This window comes from Hypanus sabinus, chromosome 11 (genome assembly GCF_030144855.1).
Source record: "Hypanus sabinus isolate sHypSab1 chromosome 11, sHypSab1.hap1, whole genome shotgun sequence".
Taxonomy (NCBI): domain Eukaryota; kingdom Metazoa; phylum Chordata; class Chondrichthyes; order Myliobatiformes; family Dasyatidae; genus Hypanus; species Hypanus sabinus.
Genome location: NC_082716.1, coordinates 113030590 through 113050576, shown reverse-complemented (window position 1 = coordinate 113050576; position 19987 = coordinate 113030590). Strand labels below are relative to the sequence as shown.

The 19987-nt window shown below is 43.7% G+C and overlaps 1 protein-coding gene across 3 annotated transcripts in view; it reads right to left on the bottom strand.

Annotated features, from left to right (window-relative positions):
* ccdc61 (coiled-coil domain containing 61) overlaps positions 1 to 19987 on the bottom strand; it is a 96029-nt gene that overhangs the window by 65788 nt on the left and 10254 nt on the right. For 2 of the 3 annotated variants that reach the window (XM_059985167.1, XM_059985168.1), the window contains exon 3: positions 13986 to 14068. The exons of the other annotated variant lie outside the window; for it this stretch is intronic. In XM_059985167.1, coding sequence (XP_059841150.1) covers positions 13986 to 14068 — 83 coding nt within the window. The remainder of the gene's footprint in view (positions 1 to 13985; positions 14069 to 19987) is intronic. 3 annotated transcript variants of the gene reach the window in all.

The following is a 19987-nucleotide window of genomic DNA, read 5'->3' as shown; positions in this document are numbered from 1 at the left end:
CCTTTGAACTTTTTCCAGTGACATGGGAGTCTAGAACTAGAGGGCACAGATTTAAGGTGAGAATAGGGAAATGCAAATGAATTTCGAGGTCATAGGTTTTCCCCATACATAAAGCTCAGAGTTCAAAGTCAATTTTATTATCAAAGTAATACATGTCACTATATACAACCCATAGATTCATTTTCCTGCAGGCACACTCAGTAAATTTTTAGAATAGTAACTATAACAGGATCAATGAAAGATCAACCAGAGTGCAAAAGTCAACAAACTGTGTAGATGCAAATATAAATAGATAACAATAAATAACAAGAACATGAGTTAGAGAGTCCTTGAAACTGAGGTAATTGGTTGTCACTTCAATGATAGGGTGAATGTAGTTATCCCCTTCTATTCAAGAGCCTGATGGTTGAAGGGTAGTAACTGTTCCTGAACCTGGTGGTTCAAGTCCCAAGGCTCCTGTACCTTCTCCTAATGGCAGAAGAGAACATGAATTGGGCAGTGGGTTGCTGATGATGATTTTCCTATGATAGCATTTCATATCGTGGTGGTTATCTGGAAAGAACTGTCAGAGGAAGTGGTAGAGGCCAATGCTGCATTTAAAAGATATTTGGACAGGTACTTAGATAGGAACGGCATAGAAGGATGAGGGACTATCGCAAGCAAAAGAGATTGGTATCAATAGCCATTACAGTCAGTACAGATGAGGTGGGTCAACTTCTGAGCTGTACAATTCAGATTCAATGAATCTATGGAGGGTCCATCTGGGAAGGAAAGTTTAACAGCTTCTAAGCTGGAGTCTAGAAGAATGAGGCACTCTTATTGAAACATGATTTTTAGGGGACTCAGGCAGTGTTATTACTGAGAGGGTGTTTCCTCAAATGGGAGAATCCAGAACTAAAGAAATGGTGACTGAGATGAGGAAGTAGGTTCTTTCTCAGATGGTTGAGAGTCTATGAAACAGAGGATTTTTTGGCAGAGCCTTTGCGTCTACTTCAAAGGTTTCAAAGGTACATTTCGTGTCAGGGAAATGTATATAATATACATCCTGAAATGCTTTTTTTTTGCAACCAAGCAACCATCCACGAAAACAGAGGAGTGCCCCAAAGAATGAACAGTTAAATATTAGAACCCCAAAGATCCCCCCCAGCTCCCCTCCCTCCCGTGCATAAGCGGCAGCAAGCAACAATCCCCCCTCCCCTCACCGGCAAAAAAAAAGCATCGGCACCTGCCACCAATCACTCAAGTGTGAGCAAAGCCACAGTAAAGACACAGACTTGCATTACTGCAAAGACTTCATTGTTCACCCAGTATTCAACATACCTCCCTAATAAGGGAGAAAGAGATGTCTCCGTTTCACTTAAGACCAAGATACATAATTTTCTTTTTGAGATGGATATTTTCAGATCAGAGAATTGATGATTTTGGGTGAAGGGCAGGAAAATAAACTTGAGGAATGCAAATGGAGCATGCTCAATGTCTGAACAGCCTAATCCTACTTATAAACACAAAAGATTCTGCAGATGCTGGAAATCTTGAGCAATGCACGCACACACAGTGCTGGAGGAACTCATCAGCTCAGACAGCATCTGTGGAGATGAATAACACTGGGCAACAAAGATCTTGCTTCCTGAATACTTCTGAGTGTATTTTATAGAATTTGGACTTCTGATCATGAAAAAAAATGTCCCTATCATGCACCATTCTTTTGAAATTTCCTTTATTTGTTATTTCAATTATCTCATAATTCAAGTCAGAACTGATGCCAAGATTAAGGAAGGCATTTTTGTTGGTTAAAAAAAATCAAACAGGTTATCAGTATGATCCAAGAAGAGAGACAATAGAGGAATTTTTTACAGAATTAACTTCTAAGAAGACCCATGATGGGCAATCTTTACGATAAATATAATAGGACCAGAAAGTAATATTCCTTATATTGGCAGCTCAATAGTAAAACCTAAAATTGGGTAGGGCCAATCCACCCATCTCTTTATTTCTTTGTAGGTAAACTTTACTTAAACGAGCTTGTTTATTATTCCAAATATAAGATGTTAAAATTGAATCTAAAGAATCAAAGTAGGTCTTAAGAATAAAAATAGGTAAGGCCTGGAAAAAGATATAAAAATTTAGGAAGAATCATTTTAATCGAATTAATTCGGTTAATTAGGGATAAAGAAAGAGGAGACCATTTAGAAAGCGTCTTTTTTACATACTTCAATAAGGGGTTTAAGTTTTCTTTAAATAAATTCTTGGAGGTTTTAGTAACTGTTACACCTAAATATGTAAATTGACTTGTAACAACTTGGAACAGAAATTTGGCATTTGATGATATTAGGTCATTTAAAGGAAATAGCTCACTTTTATGTAGGTTCAGCTTATATCCTGAAAAAAAAACTAAACTGGGAAATTAAAGAAAGAACCGAACTCCTCTTTTTCAGCAAATAAAATAACAGATAACATAATTGTTAAGCAAACTTTAAGGATTTGGTCTCAATTTAGGAAATTTTTTGGTTTAGCGAATTTTTCATTATCATCTCCCATTCTCCTTAATTTTTTTTTATCCCTTCCATGACTGATAAAGTCTTTAAGGATTGGGATGAATTAGGTATTAAGTATTTTTGGGACCTGTTTATCTCAAGATCCCTTGCTTCATTTGACCGAATGTCAACTAAATTTGCACTCCCAAAAACACATTTTTACAGATACCTTCAAATTAGAGATTTCTTACATTTCCAATTAACTACTTTTCCTATAGGTCCTGATAAAAATTTACTGGACGATCTTTTAAATTTAAAACCTTTTGTTAATGGTTCTATTACCAGTATCTATAACTTGTTGACTGATTCTAGACAAGACTTTTTAGATAAAATAAAAAAAGCTTGGGAGGATGACCTAAATTGTCAGATTTCTGATGATAGATGGAATAAAATTCATAAACGGGTTAATAAATCATCTTTCTGTGCTCGTCATTCTCTTCTATAATTTAAAATGGTTCATAGAACTTAAATTTCTAAACAGAAACTGTCCAGTTTTTATCTGAATGTTTCTCCACTTTGTAATAAATGCAACTCTGCTGATGCCTCTTTAATTCATATGTTTTGGTTTTGCCCTAAAATTGAAAAGTTTTGGCGGGAAGTATTCCATACCTTCTCACAACTTTTTAGGGTCCAATTTGACCCAAATCCCCTTACTGCCTTGCTTGGTATTATTGCAAATGAAGATATAACTTTAAATACTCCTAAACTACAGGTTTTAGTTTTTACCTCTCTTTTAGCAAGGAGAGCAATCTTGCTTAAATGGAAGGAGTCTACCCCTCCTACACATCTTCAATGGCTACATAATTGTATGTCTTATTTAAATTTAGAAAAGATTCGCTGCTCAGTCTTAAATTCGAAACAATCTTTTTATGATATCTGGGGACCTTTCCTAAATTACTTTTCCAATTTATAAAGTTTAACAGTGCACAGACTTTTAGGTATTTTTATCTTCTCTTCTTAAGTGAATATGTTTTTTTTTCCTAATTATCCATCATCATCCATCAGCTTTTTTCTTTGGTAGTTGGTAGGGGGTTGACTTTTTTTATATAAAAAATTTCTTTTATGATGTATGACCTATCTTTAAATTTTTGATTCCAGAGTGGTATACCTTTATGTCTTATGCTATAACATTTTGATCAATTTTTTTTTACAATATATGAATGTACAGAAATTATGTTGAGATGTATCTATGTGTTGCACTCTGTAAATGTTTTTTTTTCTTCTGAATAAAAATATTGTAAAAAAAAACAGGTTATCAGTGACAGGCAATTCAAAAAACTTCTAGCGGGACAGCAAAAAAGAAAACCGCATGGAAAGCATTCAGGGATGTTGTTGAAATTTTTCTTAGCAACTACAGGACACCAGACTACGTGCAGCTGATTGACAACATGTTTCAAGCATACAAAACCATTAAGTATAACATGTCACTAAAGATTCATTTTCTGCATTCCCATTTGGACTTGTTCCCTGCAAATCTTGGTGTTGTCAGTGACAAGCACGGTGAGAGGTTTCACCAGAACATTGTGGTCATGGAGAAATGGTATCAGGGAAATTGAAGTGCATCAATGCTGGCTGATTATTGTTGGACACTTAAGCGAGAACACTGAGCATGCATGAAAATCATCAATAAAACTTCTTTAGCTTAGTTGAACTATTGCAAAGTGTCAGCACCGTTATGTAATTAAATGCATTATATTGTTACTCCAAATTCCTACATGATACACATAGTCTGAAATTATATGTGTTTAGCTTCATGAGGTTTATCATAAACAAAAATAAAAATGCTGAGGAAGCAACAGTTTCAAAAAACTTGGTTGCCTGTGTAATTAGTTGACATTTCAGGCATCAAGTTGGATAAGTCACCGGGACCGGAGGGGATGTACCCCCAGGCTACTGTGGGAAGTGAGGGAGGTGACTGCTGAGCCTCTGGCGATAATCTTTGCATCATCAATGAGGATGGGAGAGGTTCCGGAAGATTGGATGGTTGTGGATGTTGTTCCCTTATTTAAGAAAGGGAATAGGGATAGCCCAGGAAATTATAGACCATTGAGTCTTACTTCAGTGGTTGGTAAGTTGATGGAGAAGATCCTGAGAGGCAGGATTTATGAACATTTGGAGAGGCATAATATGATTAGGAATAGTCAGCATGACTTTGTCAAAGGCAGGTCGTGCCTTACTAGCCTGATTGAATTTTTTGATTAAACACATTGATGAAGGTAGAGCCGTACATGTAGTGTAAATGGATTTTCAACAAGGCTTTTGATAAGGTACCACATGCAAGGCTTATTGAGAAATTAAGGAGGCATGGGATCAAAAGGGACCTTGCTTTGTAGATCCAGAACTGGCTTGCCCACAGAAGACAAAGAGTGGTTGTAGACGGGTCATATTCAGCATGCTGAGAAAGTCGTGAATAGCACGTTTAGTGAGTTGGCCACACCGCAGGTAAAGGCTACACAGGCAGAAAGGGAAGGGATGGCCACTAGACAGCGTAGCAGTAGGCAGGTAGTGCAAGAGTCTCCTGAGGTCATCTCCCTCCTAAACAGATATACTATTTTGGATACTGTTGGGGGAGATGTCTCATCAGGGGAAGGCAGCAGCAGCCGAGTTCATTGCACCATGGGTGGCTCTGCGGCACAGGAGGGAAGGAAAGGGAGTGGGAGAGCTCTTGTGATAGGGGATTCGATCGTAAGGGGAATAGATAGGCGTTTCTGCGGCTGCAAACGAGACTCCAGGATGGTATGTTCCTCCTTGGTGCAAGGGTCAAGGATGTCTCTGAGCGGCTGCAGGACATTCTGGAGTGGGAGGGTGAACAGCCAGTGGTCGTGGTGCACATAGGTACCAACGATATAGGTAGAAAATGGGATGAGGTCATACAAGGTGAATTTAGGGAGTTAGGAGATAAACTAAAAAGTAGAACCACAAAGGTAATAATCTCTGGATTACTACCAGTGCCACGTGCTAGTCAGAGTAGAAATAGGAGGATATTTCAGATGAATACATGGCTTGAAAAATGGTGCAAGGGGCAGGGATTCAAATTTCTGGGGCATTGGAACCAGTTCTGGGAGAGGTGGAACTGGTATAAACAGGACGGTTTATACCTGGGCTGGACTGGAACCAATGTCCCAGGGGGAGCGTTTGCTACTGCTGTTCAGGAGGATTTAAACTAATGTGGCAGGGGGATGGAAACAAGTGCAGAGAGACAGAGGGGTGTAAAATGAGGGTAGAAGCAAAAAGTAGTAAGGTGAAAAGTAAAAGTGGCATGCAGGCAAATCCAGGGCAAAAAGCAAAAAGGGCAACTTTTCAACGTAATTGTATAAGGGCTAAGAGTGTTGTTAAAACAAGCCTGAAGGCTTTGTGTGTCAATGCGAGGTGCATTCGTAATAAGATGGATGAACTGAATGTGCAGATAGTTATTAATGAATATGATATAGTTGGGATCACAGAGACATGGCTCCAGGGTGACCAAGGATGGGAGCTCAACATCCAGGGATATTCAATACTCAGGAAGGATAGACAGGAAAGAAAAGGAGGTGGGGTAGCATTGCTGGTTAGAGAGGAGATTAACACAATAGAAAGGAAGGACATTAGCCTGGAGGATGTGGAATCGATATGGGTAGAGCTGCATAACACTGGGGCAGAAAACGCCGGTGGGAGTTGTGTACAGGCCATCTAACAGTAGGAGTGAGGTTGGGGATGGCATTAAACAGGAAATTAGAAATGCATGCAATAAAGGAACAGTAGTTATAATGGGTGACTTCAATCTACATATAGATTGGGTGAACCAAATTGGTAAGGGTGCTGAGGAAGAGGATTTCTTGGAATGAATGCGGGATGGTTTTCTGAACCAACATGTCGAGGAACCAACTAGACAGCAGGCCATTCTAGATTGGGTATTGAGCAATGAGGAAGGGTTAGTTAGCAATCTTGTCGTGCGAGGCCCGTTGGGTAAGAGTGATCATAATATGGTGGAATTCTTCATTAAGATGAGAGTGACATAGTTAATTCAGAAACAAAGGTTCTGAACTTAAAGAAGGGTAACTTTGAAGGTATGAGACGTGAATTAGCTAAGATAGACTGGCAAATGAAACTTAAAGGGTTGACAGTGGATATGCAATGGCAAGTATTTAAAGATCGCATGGATAAACTACAACAATTGTTCATCCCAGTTTGGCAAAAGAATAAACCAGGGAGGTAGTGCACCCGTGGCTGACAAGGGAAATTAGGGATAGTATCAAGTCCAAAGAAGAAACATATAAATTAGCAAAAAAAAAGCGGCACACCTGAGGACTGGGAGAAATTCAGAGACCAGCAGAGGAGGACAAAGGGCTTAATTAGGAAAGGGAAAAAAGATTATGAGAAAAAGCTGGCAGGGAACATAAAAACTGACTGTAAAAACTTTTATAGATATGTGAAAAGAAAAAGATTGGTCAAGACAAATGAAGGTCCCTTACAGTCAGAAACAGGTGAATTGATCACAGGGAACAAAGACATGGCAGACCAATTGAATAACTACTTTGGTTCTGACTTCACTAAGGAGGACATAAATAATCTTCCGGAAATAGTAGGGGACCAAGGGTCTAGTGAGATGGAGGGAAATACATGTTAGTAGGGAAGTGGTGTTAGGTAAATTGAAGGGATTAAAGGCAGATAAATCCCCAGGGCCAGATGGTCTGCATCCCAGAGTGCTTACGGAAGTAGCCCAAGAAATAGTGAATGCATTAGTGATAATTTTTCAAAACTCCTTAGATTCTGGATTAGTTCCTGAGGATTGGAGGCTGGCTAATGTAACCCCACTTTTTAAAAAAGGAGGGAGAGAGAAACCGGGGAATTATAGACCGGTTAGTCTGACATCGGTGGTGGGGAAAATGCTAGAGTCAGTTATCAAAGATGTGATAACAGCACATTTGGAAAGAGGTGAAATCATTGGACAAAGTCAGCATGGATTTGTGAAAGGAAAATCATGTCTGACAAATCTTATAGAATTTTTTGAAGATGTAACTAGTAGAGTGGATAGGAGAGTGCCAGTGGATGTGGTATATTTAGATTTTCAAAAGGCTTTTGACAAGGTCCCACACAGGAGATTAGTGTGCAAACTTAAAGCACACCGTATTGGGGGTATGGTATTGATGTGGATAGAGAATTGGTTGGCAGACAGGAAGCAAAGAGTGGGAGTAAACGGGACCTTTTCAGAATGGCAGGCAGTGACTAGTGGGGTACCGCAAGGCTCAGTGCTGGGACCCCAGTTGTTTACAATATATATTAATGATTTAGACGAGGGAATTAAAGGCAGCATCTCCAAGTTTGCGGATAACACAAAGCTGGGCGGCGGTGTCAGCTGTGAGGAGGATGCAGGGTGACTTGGATAGGTTAGGTGAGTGGGCAAATTCATGGCAGATGCAATTTAATGAGGATAAATGTGAGGTTATCCACTTTGGTTGCAAGAACAGGAAAACAGATTATTATCTGAACGGTGGCCGATTAGGAAAAGGGGAGGTGCAATGAGACCTGGGTGTCATTGTACACCAGTCATTGAAGGTGGGGATGCAGGTACAGCAGGCAGTGAAAAAGGCAAATGGTATGTTGGCATTCATAGCAAAAGGATTTGAGTACAGGAGCAGGGAGGTTCTACTGCAGTTGTACAAGGCCTTGGTGAGACCGCACTTGGTGAGTACTGTGTGTAGTTTTGGTCCCCTAATCTGAGGAAAGACATTCTTGCCATAGAGGGAGTACAAAAAAGGTTCACTAGATTGATTCCTGGGATGGCAGGACTTTCATATGAAGAAAGACTGGATCGACTAGGCTTATACTCACTAGAATTTAGAAGGTTGAGGGGGGATCTTATTGAAATGTATAGAATTCTAAAAGGATTGGACAGGCTAGATGCAGGAAGATTGCTTCCAATGTTGGGGAAGTCCAGAACGAGGGGTCACAGTTTAAGGATAAAGGGGAAGCCTTTTAGGACCAAGATGAGGAAAAACTTCTTCACACAGAGAGTGGTAAATCTGTGGAATTCTCTGCCACAGGAAACAGTTGAGGCCGGTTCATTGGCTATATTTAAAAGGGAGTTAGATATGGCCCTTGTGGCTAAAGGGATCAGGCGGTATGGAGAGAAAGCAGGTACAGGGTTCTGAGTTGGATGATCAGCCATGATCATACTGAATGGCGGTGCAGGCTCGAAGGGCCGAATGGCCTACTCCTGCACCTATTTTCTATGTTTCGATGTTTCTATGGAGGTCGGTGACCTGTCACAGATCTGTTCTGAGACCTCTTCTGTTCGTGATAGTGTGGAGGGCTGTCAGAGGTTACAACGGGACATCGATACGATGCAAAACTGAGCTGAGAAGTGGCAGATGGGAGTTCAACCCAGATAAGTGTGAGGTGATTCATTTTGGTAGGTCAAATATGATGGCAGAATACAGGTGTCCCCCGCTTTATGGATGTTTGCTTTATGTAGGTCTTTTACAAAAGACCTACATTAGTAACCTGTTTTCTCATTACAAAGAGGATTTTTGCTTTTACGAAAATTTTTCCCATATAAATTAATGGTTCTTTGCTTTACACCATTTCAGCTTATGAAAAGTTTCATAGAATGCTCTACCTTTGTAAAGTGGGGGAGGGGAAGACACCTGTATAGTATTAATGGTAAGACTCTTGGCAGTGTGGAGGATCAGAGGGATCTTGGGTTCTGAGTTCACAGGACACTCAAAGCTGCTATGCAGGTTGACTCTGGTTAAGGCAGCATACGGTGCAATGGCCTTCATCAACCATGGGATTGAGTTTAAGAGCTGAGAGGTAATGTTACAGCTATATACACTCTGGTCTCACCCCACTTGGAGTACTGTGCTCAGTTCTGTTCACCTACCTACAGGAATGATGTGGAAACCATAGAAAGGGTGCAGAGGAGATTTACAAGGATGTTGCCTGGTTTGTGGAGCATGTCTTATGAGAATAGGCTCATTGAGCTCGGCCTTTACTCCTTGGAGCGACGGAGGATGAGAGGCAACTTGATAGAGGTGTACAAGATGATGAGAGGCATTGATTGTGTGGATAGTCAGAGGCTTTTTCCCAGGGCTGAAATGGCTAGCACGAGAGGGCACAGCTTTAAGGTGCTTGGAAGTAGGCACAGAGGAGATGTCAGGGGTAAGTTTTATTTTTTTACGCAGAGAATGGTGAGTGTGTGGAATGGGCTGCTGGCGATAGTGGTGGAGGCGAATACAATACGATCTTTTAAGAGACTCCTGGATAGGCTCGTGGAGCTTAGAAAAATAGAGGGCTATGGGTAACCCTAGGTAATTTCTAAATTAAGTACATGTTTGGCACAGCATTGTGGGCCAAAGGGCCTCTATTGTGCTGTTGGTTTTCTATGTTTCTACAAATACAAATATTTTATTGTCACCAAACAATTGATACTAGAGCATACAATCATCACAGTGATATTTGTTTCCGCACTTTGCACTCCCTGAAGTACAAATCAAAGTAAATATAATAAAAATTTAAATTATAAATCATAATTAGAAAATAGAAAAGGGAAAGTAAGGTAGTGCAAGTCAGGTCCGGGTATTTGGAAGGTACGGCCCAGATCCGGGTCAGGATCCGTTCAGCAGTCTTATCACAGTTGGAAAGCTGTTCCCAAATCTGGCCGTACATATCTTCATGCTCCTGAACCTTCTCCAGGAGGGAAGTGGGACAAAAAGTGTGTTGGCTGGGTGGGTCATGTCCTTGATTACCCTGGTAGCACTGCTCCAACAGCGTGTGGTGTAAAGTGAGTCCAAGGATGGAAGATTGGTTTGTGTGATGTGCTGGGATAGGTTCACGATCTTCTGCAGCTTCTTCCAGTCTTGGACAGGACAACTTCCATACCAGGTCGTGATGCACCCTAGAAGAATGCTTTCTACGGTGCATCTATAAAAATTAGTGAGGGTTTTAGGGAACAGGCCAAATTTCTTCAGCTTTCTCAGGAAGTAAAGGCGCTGGTGGGCCTTCTTGGCAGCGGACTCTACTTGGTTAGACCAAGTCAGGTCATTTGTGATATTCACCCCGAGGAACTTAAAGCTTTTGACTTGTTCCACCTGTGCACCACCGATGTAGATGGGGGTCGTGCAGGTCCACTACTCCTTCTGAAGTCAACAACCAATTCCTTCATCTTGCTGACATTGAGGGATAGGTTATTGTCTTCGCACCATGCCACCAGGTTCTTAATTTCCTCTCTGTACTCAGACTCATCATTACCCAAGATACAGCGTATAAGTTTGTGTCATCAGCAAACTTATATATTGAGTTTGATGGAAACTTGGCTACACAATCATGGGTGTACAGTGAGTACAGCGGGGGGCTGAGTACACAGCCTTGTGGGGCACCTGTGCTCAGAGTGACTGTAGAGGAGAGCTTGTCCCCTATCTTTACAGCCTGGGTCCTGACTGTGAGGAAGTTGAAGATCCAGCTGCAGATCTGAGAGCTAAGACCCAGGTTCCGTAGCTTAGGAATCAGTTTATTTGGAATGATGGTATTAAAGGCAGAGCTGTAGTTGATGAAAAGGAGCCTTACATATGCGCCTTTATTCTCCAGGTGTTCTAAAAAGGAAAGTAGTGCCAGAGAGATGGCATCTGCCGTTGACCTGTTGCTCTGGTAGGCGAACTGCAACGCGTCGAGGTTGACCGATAGGTTATGGTTGATGTGTGCCATACCCAATCACTCAAAGCACTTCATAGCAATTGATGTTAGAGCCACAGGTCGGTAGTCATTCAGGCATGCCACCTTGCTTTTCTTCAGCACCGGGATTATCGTTGCCTTCTTAAAACACAAGGGGATCTTAGACTGAAGCAGGGAGCAGTTGAAGATGTCAGCAAACATTCCAGCTAGCTCGCTTGCACAGGCCCAGAGAACCCGTCCCAGGACGCCATCTGGGACCGTCGCCTTCCTTGGATTTATCTTCAGGAAGGCTCTTCTAACATCTTCCTCGGTGACGATGAATCTTGATGCCACCAGGTCCAGTTCATCCAGAGGGGGTGGGACGCTCCTCTTCTGTTCGAATCTTGCGTAGAATACGTTAAGTTCGTCAGGAAGAGAAGCGCTACAGTTATTGATATTCCCAGCCTTTGCGCCCAGTGATCTCATTTAGACCCTGCCATAGTCGACTGGCATCCCTCTGGTTAGCCTGGGCTTCCAACTTGGCTTGATATTGCCTCTTGGCACCCTTAATGGATTTCTGGAGTTCACGCCTAGATTCCATGTAGCGACTGGTATCTCCGGACCTAAAAGCCGCAGCTCTAGCCTTCAAAAAGGACTGGACCTCATAATTCATCCAAGGCTTCTGGTTAGGGAATACTCAGATCATCTTGCAAGATACACGGTCCTCTGTGCATTTCCAGATAAAGTTCATGACAGCTGAGGCATACTCATCCAGGTTAGCTGCCGAGTCCTTGAATACTAACCAGTCCATCGATTCAAAGCAGTCACGGAGGACCTCATCTGTTTCCTCTGTCCAACGCAACACCACTTTTGACACCGTGACCTCCCGCCTCAGTTTCTGTTTGTAAGCCGGGAGGAGGAGTACGCCCTGATGGTCCGATTTTCCGAAGTGAGGTCATTGGACGGAACGGTAGGCATCTTTGACTGCTGTGTAGCAGTGGTCAAGTACATTCGGGCCTCTAGTGGAGCAGGAGACATGTTGGTATAACTTTGGCAGTGCTTTTCTGAGGTTGGCCTGGTTAAAGTCCCCGGCTGTAATGAGCAAAGCCTCCGGATACCTGGTCTCAAGTTCATTGATGTTGGCATACAGTGTATTCACAGCACACTCCACGTCCGCCTGGGGGGGGAGGGAATGTAGACCGCTGTCAGTATAACCGAGGTGAATTCCCGTGGCAGATAATAAAGACGACTCTTCACCGACAGATGTTCCAGGTCCTGACTGCAGGAGTTTGTCAGTGCCGCTGTGTCTGAGCACCACGCAGTGTTGATCAGTAGGCAGACTCCACCTCCCTTCGTCTTGCCCGAAGATGCTGTGCGGTCCATCCGATGGATCGAAAATCCCTCTAGTCTGACGGCACAGTCGGGGGTGGCAGGGGAGAGCCAGGTCTCTGTGGAACAGAATACACAGCAGTTCTGCATCTCCCTGCAGTAGGTGAGTCTCCCTTTAAGATCATCCACCTTGTTCTCTATGGCTTGCACATTTAGCTAGTAGGATGGTGGGCAGAAGGATCCTAAAGCCCCTCTGCTTCAATCTGACCAGCAGCCCAGCTCTTTTCCCACACTTCCTTGGTAATTTGTGCATCTTTCCAGATTTCCATCGATGCAGAATGTTGTTGGCAGCTCTTTGAGGTTGGTGGACACGTCCCGCAGGGATCCATCGGCGGGTTGTGTCGTCGGGCGCTCCAGGTCGGGCCGAGTGACAGGGGAGGCTCCGCTGCCACTTCCAACTGTCAGGGGCCCGGGCTGTCGATCGGGTCGGGCCCCGAAGCCGACACTTAATCCCGGAGGGCCAGGCTGCCGGCTGAAACAAGTCCATGAACTGTGTCACGGTTGCGGAGGCCTCCGCTCCAGCCGAGCCTGGGGCTCGATTTCCGAGGTCGGCGGTGGAGGCCTCACTTCTGGCAACTGTGGATAGCCACCAACGAGGCTCTACGGTGGTTGCACCAGGGAAGTGTCTGGGGTATCTTGAGGTCTCCAACATCACTTCTGTCTGCTCGTTTGCTTCGGAGAGGTGCTGGTCGGAATGGGCCATGTCTCCGGGCGCTCTGACTCGGTAGCAGGCCACGGGTCTCCGGGAACGTGGTGGACCTCGGACCAGGCCTCGATGATCGGGTCCAGATACGGTCTGGAGTTGAAGCAATTCTGGCATGTCAATGATCTCCAGCTGGGTCAGTAACTTTGCAGGGTGTTGTTGATCTTGCTAGATGTAGCAAATTGGAGGTTTAGAAGGGTTTCTCGGCTACAGGATAGTGTAGAGGGCAGTTTGCTCGGGAGACCACGTGCAGAGTCGCCAGTTACCGGCGCCATCTTAAACATCATGAATATCAATAGAACCAGAGCGAATTGCCTCAGAATAGAAGGACATCCCTGTAGAAGAGAGATGAGGAGGAATTTCTTTAGCCAGAGGTGGTAAATCTAGAATTCATCGCCACAGATGTCATTAGATATATTTAAAGTGAAGATTGATAGGTTCTTGATTAGTCAGGACATCAAAGGTTTTGGGGAGACGGCAGGAGAATGGAGATGAGAGGGTTAATAAATTAGCCACGTCAGAATAGTGGAGCAGACCCAATGGCCAAATGGGTTCATTCTGCTCCTATGTCTTATTGATTTCTTTCCCTTAAAAAGGTTAACAGTACAGGTTTGTTCATTTAATCTTTGTGATTTGAAAACAAAAACACTAGAAAAAAAGTGAAATAAAAACAGAAAATTCTGGAAATAGGCACCAGTTTAGGACAGAGAAGCAATGGATGTTTTGTCTACCTTTGTGATGGCTGACTCCAACATGTTGCAGAAAATGGAGAACTGCTTGAAATTCCCGGTTTTGTGTGTGACATCCTCAATATCTACGACAGAGCAATAAGACACACCTTCAGTTAGGTAGTAGTAAATTCGCCCCACAAGAGGTTTAACCTCCTACCCCTTTTCCCAATAACGGTTTGTTTGTTATGTGCTGTGTTGCGTGACATTGTCAATCACAGTCTTTCCATGACCATAATTGGTCTTGACAAATTTTTCTACACAAGTTGTTTGCCATTGCCCTCTATCTTTACAAGACAGGCGACCCCAGCCACTATCAATACTCTTCAGACTTGTGAAATGCACCAGCTGCCCATACGACCATCTACCACTTGCTCACATGGCTTCATATGACCTTGATCGGGGGAGGAGGGCACTAAGCAGGTATTAGACCTTGCTCAAGGGTGACCTGCAGATTAGCATAGGGAAAGAGAGCCTTACACCTTTTTTGGTAGAGATGTATCTCTACCCCACCACCTTTTCCCAATAACAGTTGCCCTGTTCTCTATAACAATGATTTGAGAGGTGCTCCAACATGGAGAGAGAAGGGACAGGAAAAAGAACTGCAGATTTGACATGGAGAGCATCTTCAGATTTAGAAGTATTCAGGTCTAGGGAGGATTTAGGCTAAAGTACCACAGGATAGATGCTTCAGGCATCTGTCCTGATTACAGAAAATACTGCAGGGGAGGAGAAAGTGAGTAGTAGAGTTGGATAAACTGGGTTGTTAATCAAAAAGGTTGGAATTGATCTAATGAGTCAAGAGGCCACATTCTATGGTAAGTGGAGTTGAAGGAAGTAAAGATGGCGCCAGAGATTTTTGGGGACCTGGGCGACTTCTTCCAGTTCGTGCACGAAACAATTTAAAATCTCATATCTTTTTTTTCCTTTTCAAAATGACTGAAGTTCTGTTGGAGTCCATGGAATACAGTTGCATTCAAACTATGCTCTTCACAGGCAGTGAGTTCTCACTCTCGGAACTCGCCAAGCGGCCTGGTGTTTTGGGACATGCGCCTTTGGGATGCAGCCCCATTTAAAAGCTGAGTCCTCGCTGATGTTGCTGAATGAAGCGTCACAGGAGATTGAAACATTGACATAGCAGGTGATGTGTGGTGCTATTGAAAGAAGGCCCCTGCACTGAATCGAAGGAGCAATCCATCTCTCTCTCTCGTGAGTCTGTTGGTCATCGAAGTGTGGGGCTCAAACAAGTGAAGCAGCAGATTGTAACATCGAAACAAGATGTTGGCCTCCCCCCCCCCCACCCCACTGTGGTGGGAGAGATGATATCTTTTTCTCCCTCACTAGTGAGAGAGGGCCTGTCTGAGGTGTTGGGATGGACAGTAGTTGTTGATGGACTCTTGATCACGGTCTCTGGGTTTTGCTATTTGCTTGCTTGGTGGGTGGTGGGGGGGGCTTGATGCTTTAACTGGAGCAAGAGGGGGAAGAGTTGATGCTTTACTGTTGCCTGTGCGCGTGAGGGGAGGGACTTTGGGATTCTAATGTTTTTCTGTTACTCATTTTTTTCCTCACTTTGTTTCGTGGATGTCTGTGAAGAGCAAGGATTTCAGATTGTATACATTCTCCAATATTAATGGAATCATTGAATCATTGATACAGTTCTATATGAGCGGCACAGTGACGTAGCAGTTAGCATAATACTTTACAACACGAGGAATTAAGTTTCAGTTCCTGCCGTGATTGTGCGGGATTCCTCCAGGTGCTCCGTCACCTCCTGCGTTTCAAAGACGTACGGGTCAGGGTTAATAAGCTGTGGTCGTGCTACGCTGATGCCAGAAGAACGACGACACTTGCAGGTTGCTCCCAGCACATCCTCAGACTGTTTGGTCTTTGACGCAAAACAACGTATTTCACTTTCCTTTCGGTTAGTCCTGACGAAGGGTCTCGGCCCGAAACGTCGACTGCGCTTCTCCCGATAGATGCTGCCTGGCCTGCTGTGTTCCACCAGCATTTTTTGTGTGTGTTGTTGTTTGAATTTCCAGTATTTGCAGATTTCCTCGTGTTTGAACGTATTTCACTGTATGGTTTGAGTTCTATGTGAGCGAATCTTTAATCTCGATGACTGTGTCAGGAATTTCAGCTGACATTTGATAAACCAGCCTTTCATGGATTCTTTCCTCCAGTTCATCCTCAAAGTTCAAAATTTGATGAAACTCTTTACCAGAGGATGATAAGCAGTGAAATTCCCTGCCTTGGCATGAAATATATTCAAAGGATTCAAAATACATAGCCTCAGGCTCAGTTCATCACATACTAAGGTAAGTTGCCTCAAAACTTGTAGATACAAAGCGCATAGCAGCCAAAGCAGTCTCACATCCTCAGCGCCGCAGAGAGAGGAGTGAACATTGTGGAAGAGCCAGGGAATTGGCCCAACTCTCGCCTGGAAGCAGGTATATTTTTTAAAAAGCCAAAGCTTTCGAGTGACATGGGGAGAAGCCAAGAACAGGGTACAAAGTGGCCAATCAGTCTTTAACATAATCAGTGGTGGAACAGACCTGAAAGACTAAATGGCCTACACCTTTTATTTTGTACAGTATATTCAAACAGTCTTTTAGAACAGTGGTCCCCAACCGCCGGGCTGCAAAGCATGTGCTAATGGGCTGTGAGGAAATGATATGATTTGGCGATATGAGTGAGCTGCACCTTTCCTCATTCCCTGTCATGCCCACTGTTGAACTTGAACACACGTGAGGTCATTACCCACGCGAGGTCATCAGTCACCTAAACGCAGTGATACCCTCGCGCCAGGGACTACTGGTTGGCCTCGGTTAACCGTCTGCCACGTGCGGCCGGCAGGAAATGATGATGCTACTGGTTCAGGGCACGGACAGATTGGTGCCGCCTCTAAACCTGTTTACCACACCAAATGTTCGTGGGGAACCCGGGGCTAAAATATTCGCAGACGACCTAATTTGAGCTCAGGGTTTCGTAAGTAGCAGAGCAGCTACCTCGCTGTGATCTACTGGAAGTCATCCCTCGAGCCAAACTTTTGTCGGCCAATAGATCCTACAAGGTGGGGGCAGGCGCGTGCCCTGTCGCACTCCTCACTCGGTTGGCCGCTCTCTCTGGACTGCGACCGCTGCGGCCCCGGTACGGGGACTTCTGGCCCTTACCTTGTCCTCTCACTGGTGTGTTGCAATGATTTTATATGTTCACACAAGGAAAATATGCACTGTGTTTAATATTAAATTCGTTAGATAAATCCTTTGAGAAATGAAATTGAGTGTATTAGCCATTTATAAGTGACTTATCATTTATATTCCGGATGTGATTAACACCAACCCCGCCCACCCACTGGTCAGCTGGTCCGTAAGAATATTGTTAATATTAAACCAGTCTGTGGTGCAAAAAAGGTTGGTGACCCCTGTTGTAGAAGCAAGGACATGAGCATCAGCATGTTTAACCAGTAGAGATGGGTTGCATGTTCATTCTTCTGGAGATTCACTCAAGCTGAAGAATGCTAACAAGACTAAAAACTTAAACACAAGAAAGGGCACTGTTTTAAGGTGCTTGTAAGTGGGTACAGGGGAGATGTCAGGGGTAAGTTTTTTTTTATTACATAGAGAGTGGTGAGTGCGTGGAATGGGCTGCCAGCGACGGTGGTGGAGGTGGATACGATATGGTCTTTTAAGAGATTCCTGGATAGGTACACGAAGCTTAGAAAAATAGAGGGCTGAGGTTAACCCTAGGTAATTTCTAAAGTAAGTACATGTTTAGCACAGCATTGTGGGCCGAAGGGCTTGTATTGTGCTGTAGGTTTTCTATATAAGAGCTTCTGGAAACCTTGAGCAACACACACAAAATGTTGGAGGAACTCAGCTGGTCAGGCAGTATCTGTAGAAGGGAATAAAGAGTTAGCATTTCATGCCAAGACCCTTTGACACACTGAAAAGAAATGGGGAAGCCAGAATAAGAAGTTGGGGGCAGGGAAAAGAGTCCAATCTGGCAGGTGAATAAAAATTTTCCTGATAGTCCAGGAACTGAAAGCACACACCAGTCCCTTATTGACCATTTTGACTGAGATTACCTCTACAAAGATCTCAGTACAATAAAAGAGTATTTCCCACTGAAATATCAGGAGAGCTTAGAGAAATAGTTTTTGACCTTTCTACAAATTTATAATGCCAGTATTAGAAATGAATAAATAAAGCTAATGTTTAGTATTTATATATTGAGACACAGTGCAGAATAGGCCCTTCCGGCTCTTTGAACCACATTGCCCAGTAATCCCAATTTAATCCTAGCCTAATCATGGGACAATTTACAATGAACTATTAGCCTACTAACCTTTGGACCATGGGAGGAAACCAGAGCACCTGGAGGAAATGCGCGTGGTCATGGGGAGAAAGTAGAAACAGCTTACAGGCAGCGGTGGGACACAACGCCTGCACTGTAAAGTGCTGTGCTAATCACTGCGCTACCGTCCCACCCTTTTATGCATGTTGATGGCCGAAGAATCAGAATCTGAATCAGGTTTAATATCACTGGCATGTGTTGCGAAATTTGTTGTTATCTGTCTGAAGGATAAATATTGAGGAGCGTATTGAGGATAATCTGGACATTGTATGCAGTTCTGGTTGCCTCCCCAAAGTTCTGAGGCTTTGAGGAGGGTTCAGAAGAGGTTTACCAGGATGCTGCCTGGTTTGGAGGGAATGTGCTATTATGAATGGCTGGATTAACTTGAGTTGTTTTCTCCGGACTGTCGGAGGCTGAGGAGAGATCTGATTGAGGTTTACAAGATTATGAGAGGCAGATCGAGTGGACAAAGAGGTTCTGTTTCCCAGGGTTGAAATGAAAACCCCTAGAGGGCATGATTGAAGGTGAGACGGGTAGGTTCAAGGGGGATGTGAGGGGCAAGTTTTTTTTTTACTCAGAGAGGGGTGGATGCCTGGAATGTGCTGCCTGGGACGGTGGTAGAGGCAAATACATTAGAGGCTTTTCAGAGACGTTTGAATAGGCACATGGATGTGAGGAAGATGGAGGGATACGGACACGGTGTAGGGAGGAGGGATTAGCGTTTGGGTGTTTTTTGATTTGCTCTTTAGCTCGTTCAGCACAATATTGTGGGCTGAATGGCCTATTCCTGTGCTGCACTTTTCTATGTTCTAATTAATTTACTCTTTGTGGTCAAATTTGAAGGCTGAATGCAGGGTTAATGGCAGGAGTCTTCACAGTGTGGGGGGACAGAAGGATTTTGGGAGTCACGCCCATTGATCCGTCAAAGTGGCCACACGATTTGATAGGGTGGTTAAGTAGGCTTTCAGTGTGCTGGCTTTCATTAGTCAGGAAAGAATGAGTTCAAGAGCTTTGAGGTAATGTTGCAACTCTATAAAACTTTGGTTAGACCACAGTTGGAATACTGTGTTCAGTGCTCGGGGCCTCATTATAAAAGGAATGTAAAAGCTTTAGAGAAGGAGCAGAGATTTACTCGGATGCTGCCTGGATTAGACAGCATGTCTTAGGAAGGTAAGTTGAGTGGGCTAGGGCTTTTCCCTTTGGAGCAAAGGATGATAAGAAGTGACGAGGGGCAGAGCGAAGTGACAATGGTGCTGAATGGCGACTCCTTTGCTTGCATCCTCGGAAACAACTCTATTTCCATCTTTAATATCTCTATTTTTTTCCCTTTTTTTTAAGACCCTGACCTGGAGTTACACGCTGAATAAGGGCCTTTGCGGAAATGGGACCTGCTCTCGGGGTTTCACAACTGGCTGTTGAGCTGCACGCCAAGGGCTCAGCCTAAGAGTCTGGCTTGCCTTTGGAGACCTAGTATCTCGGGGCTCTGGAGACGGGCAGATCGAAGGTCGATGTCACAGCAGATCTATGTGTCGTCGGGGGATCTACAGCTGTGTGCCCAGAGCTCGAGAAAAGCGATGTATCGAACTTTTAACATCATAACCCAGTGTATTGTTTGTTATGTCTCCCCTCTCACTGTGAAACGGAGACACCCC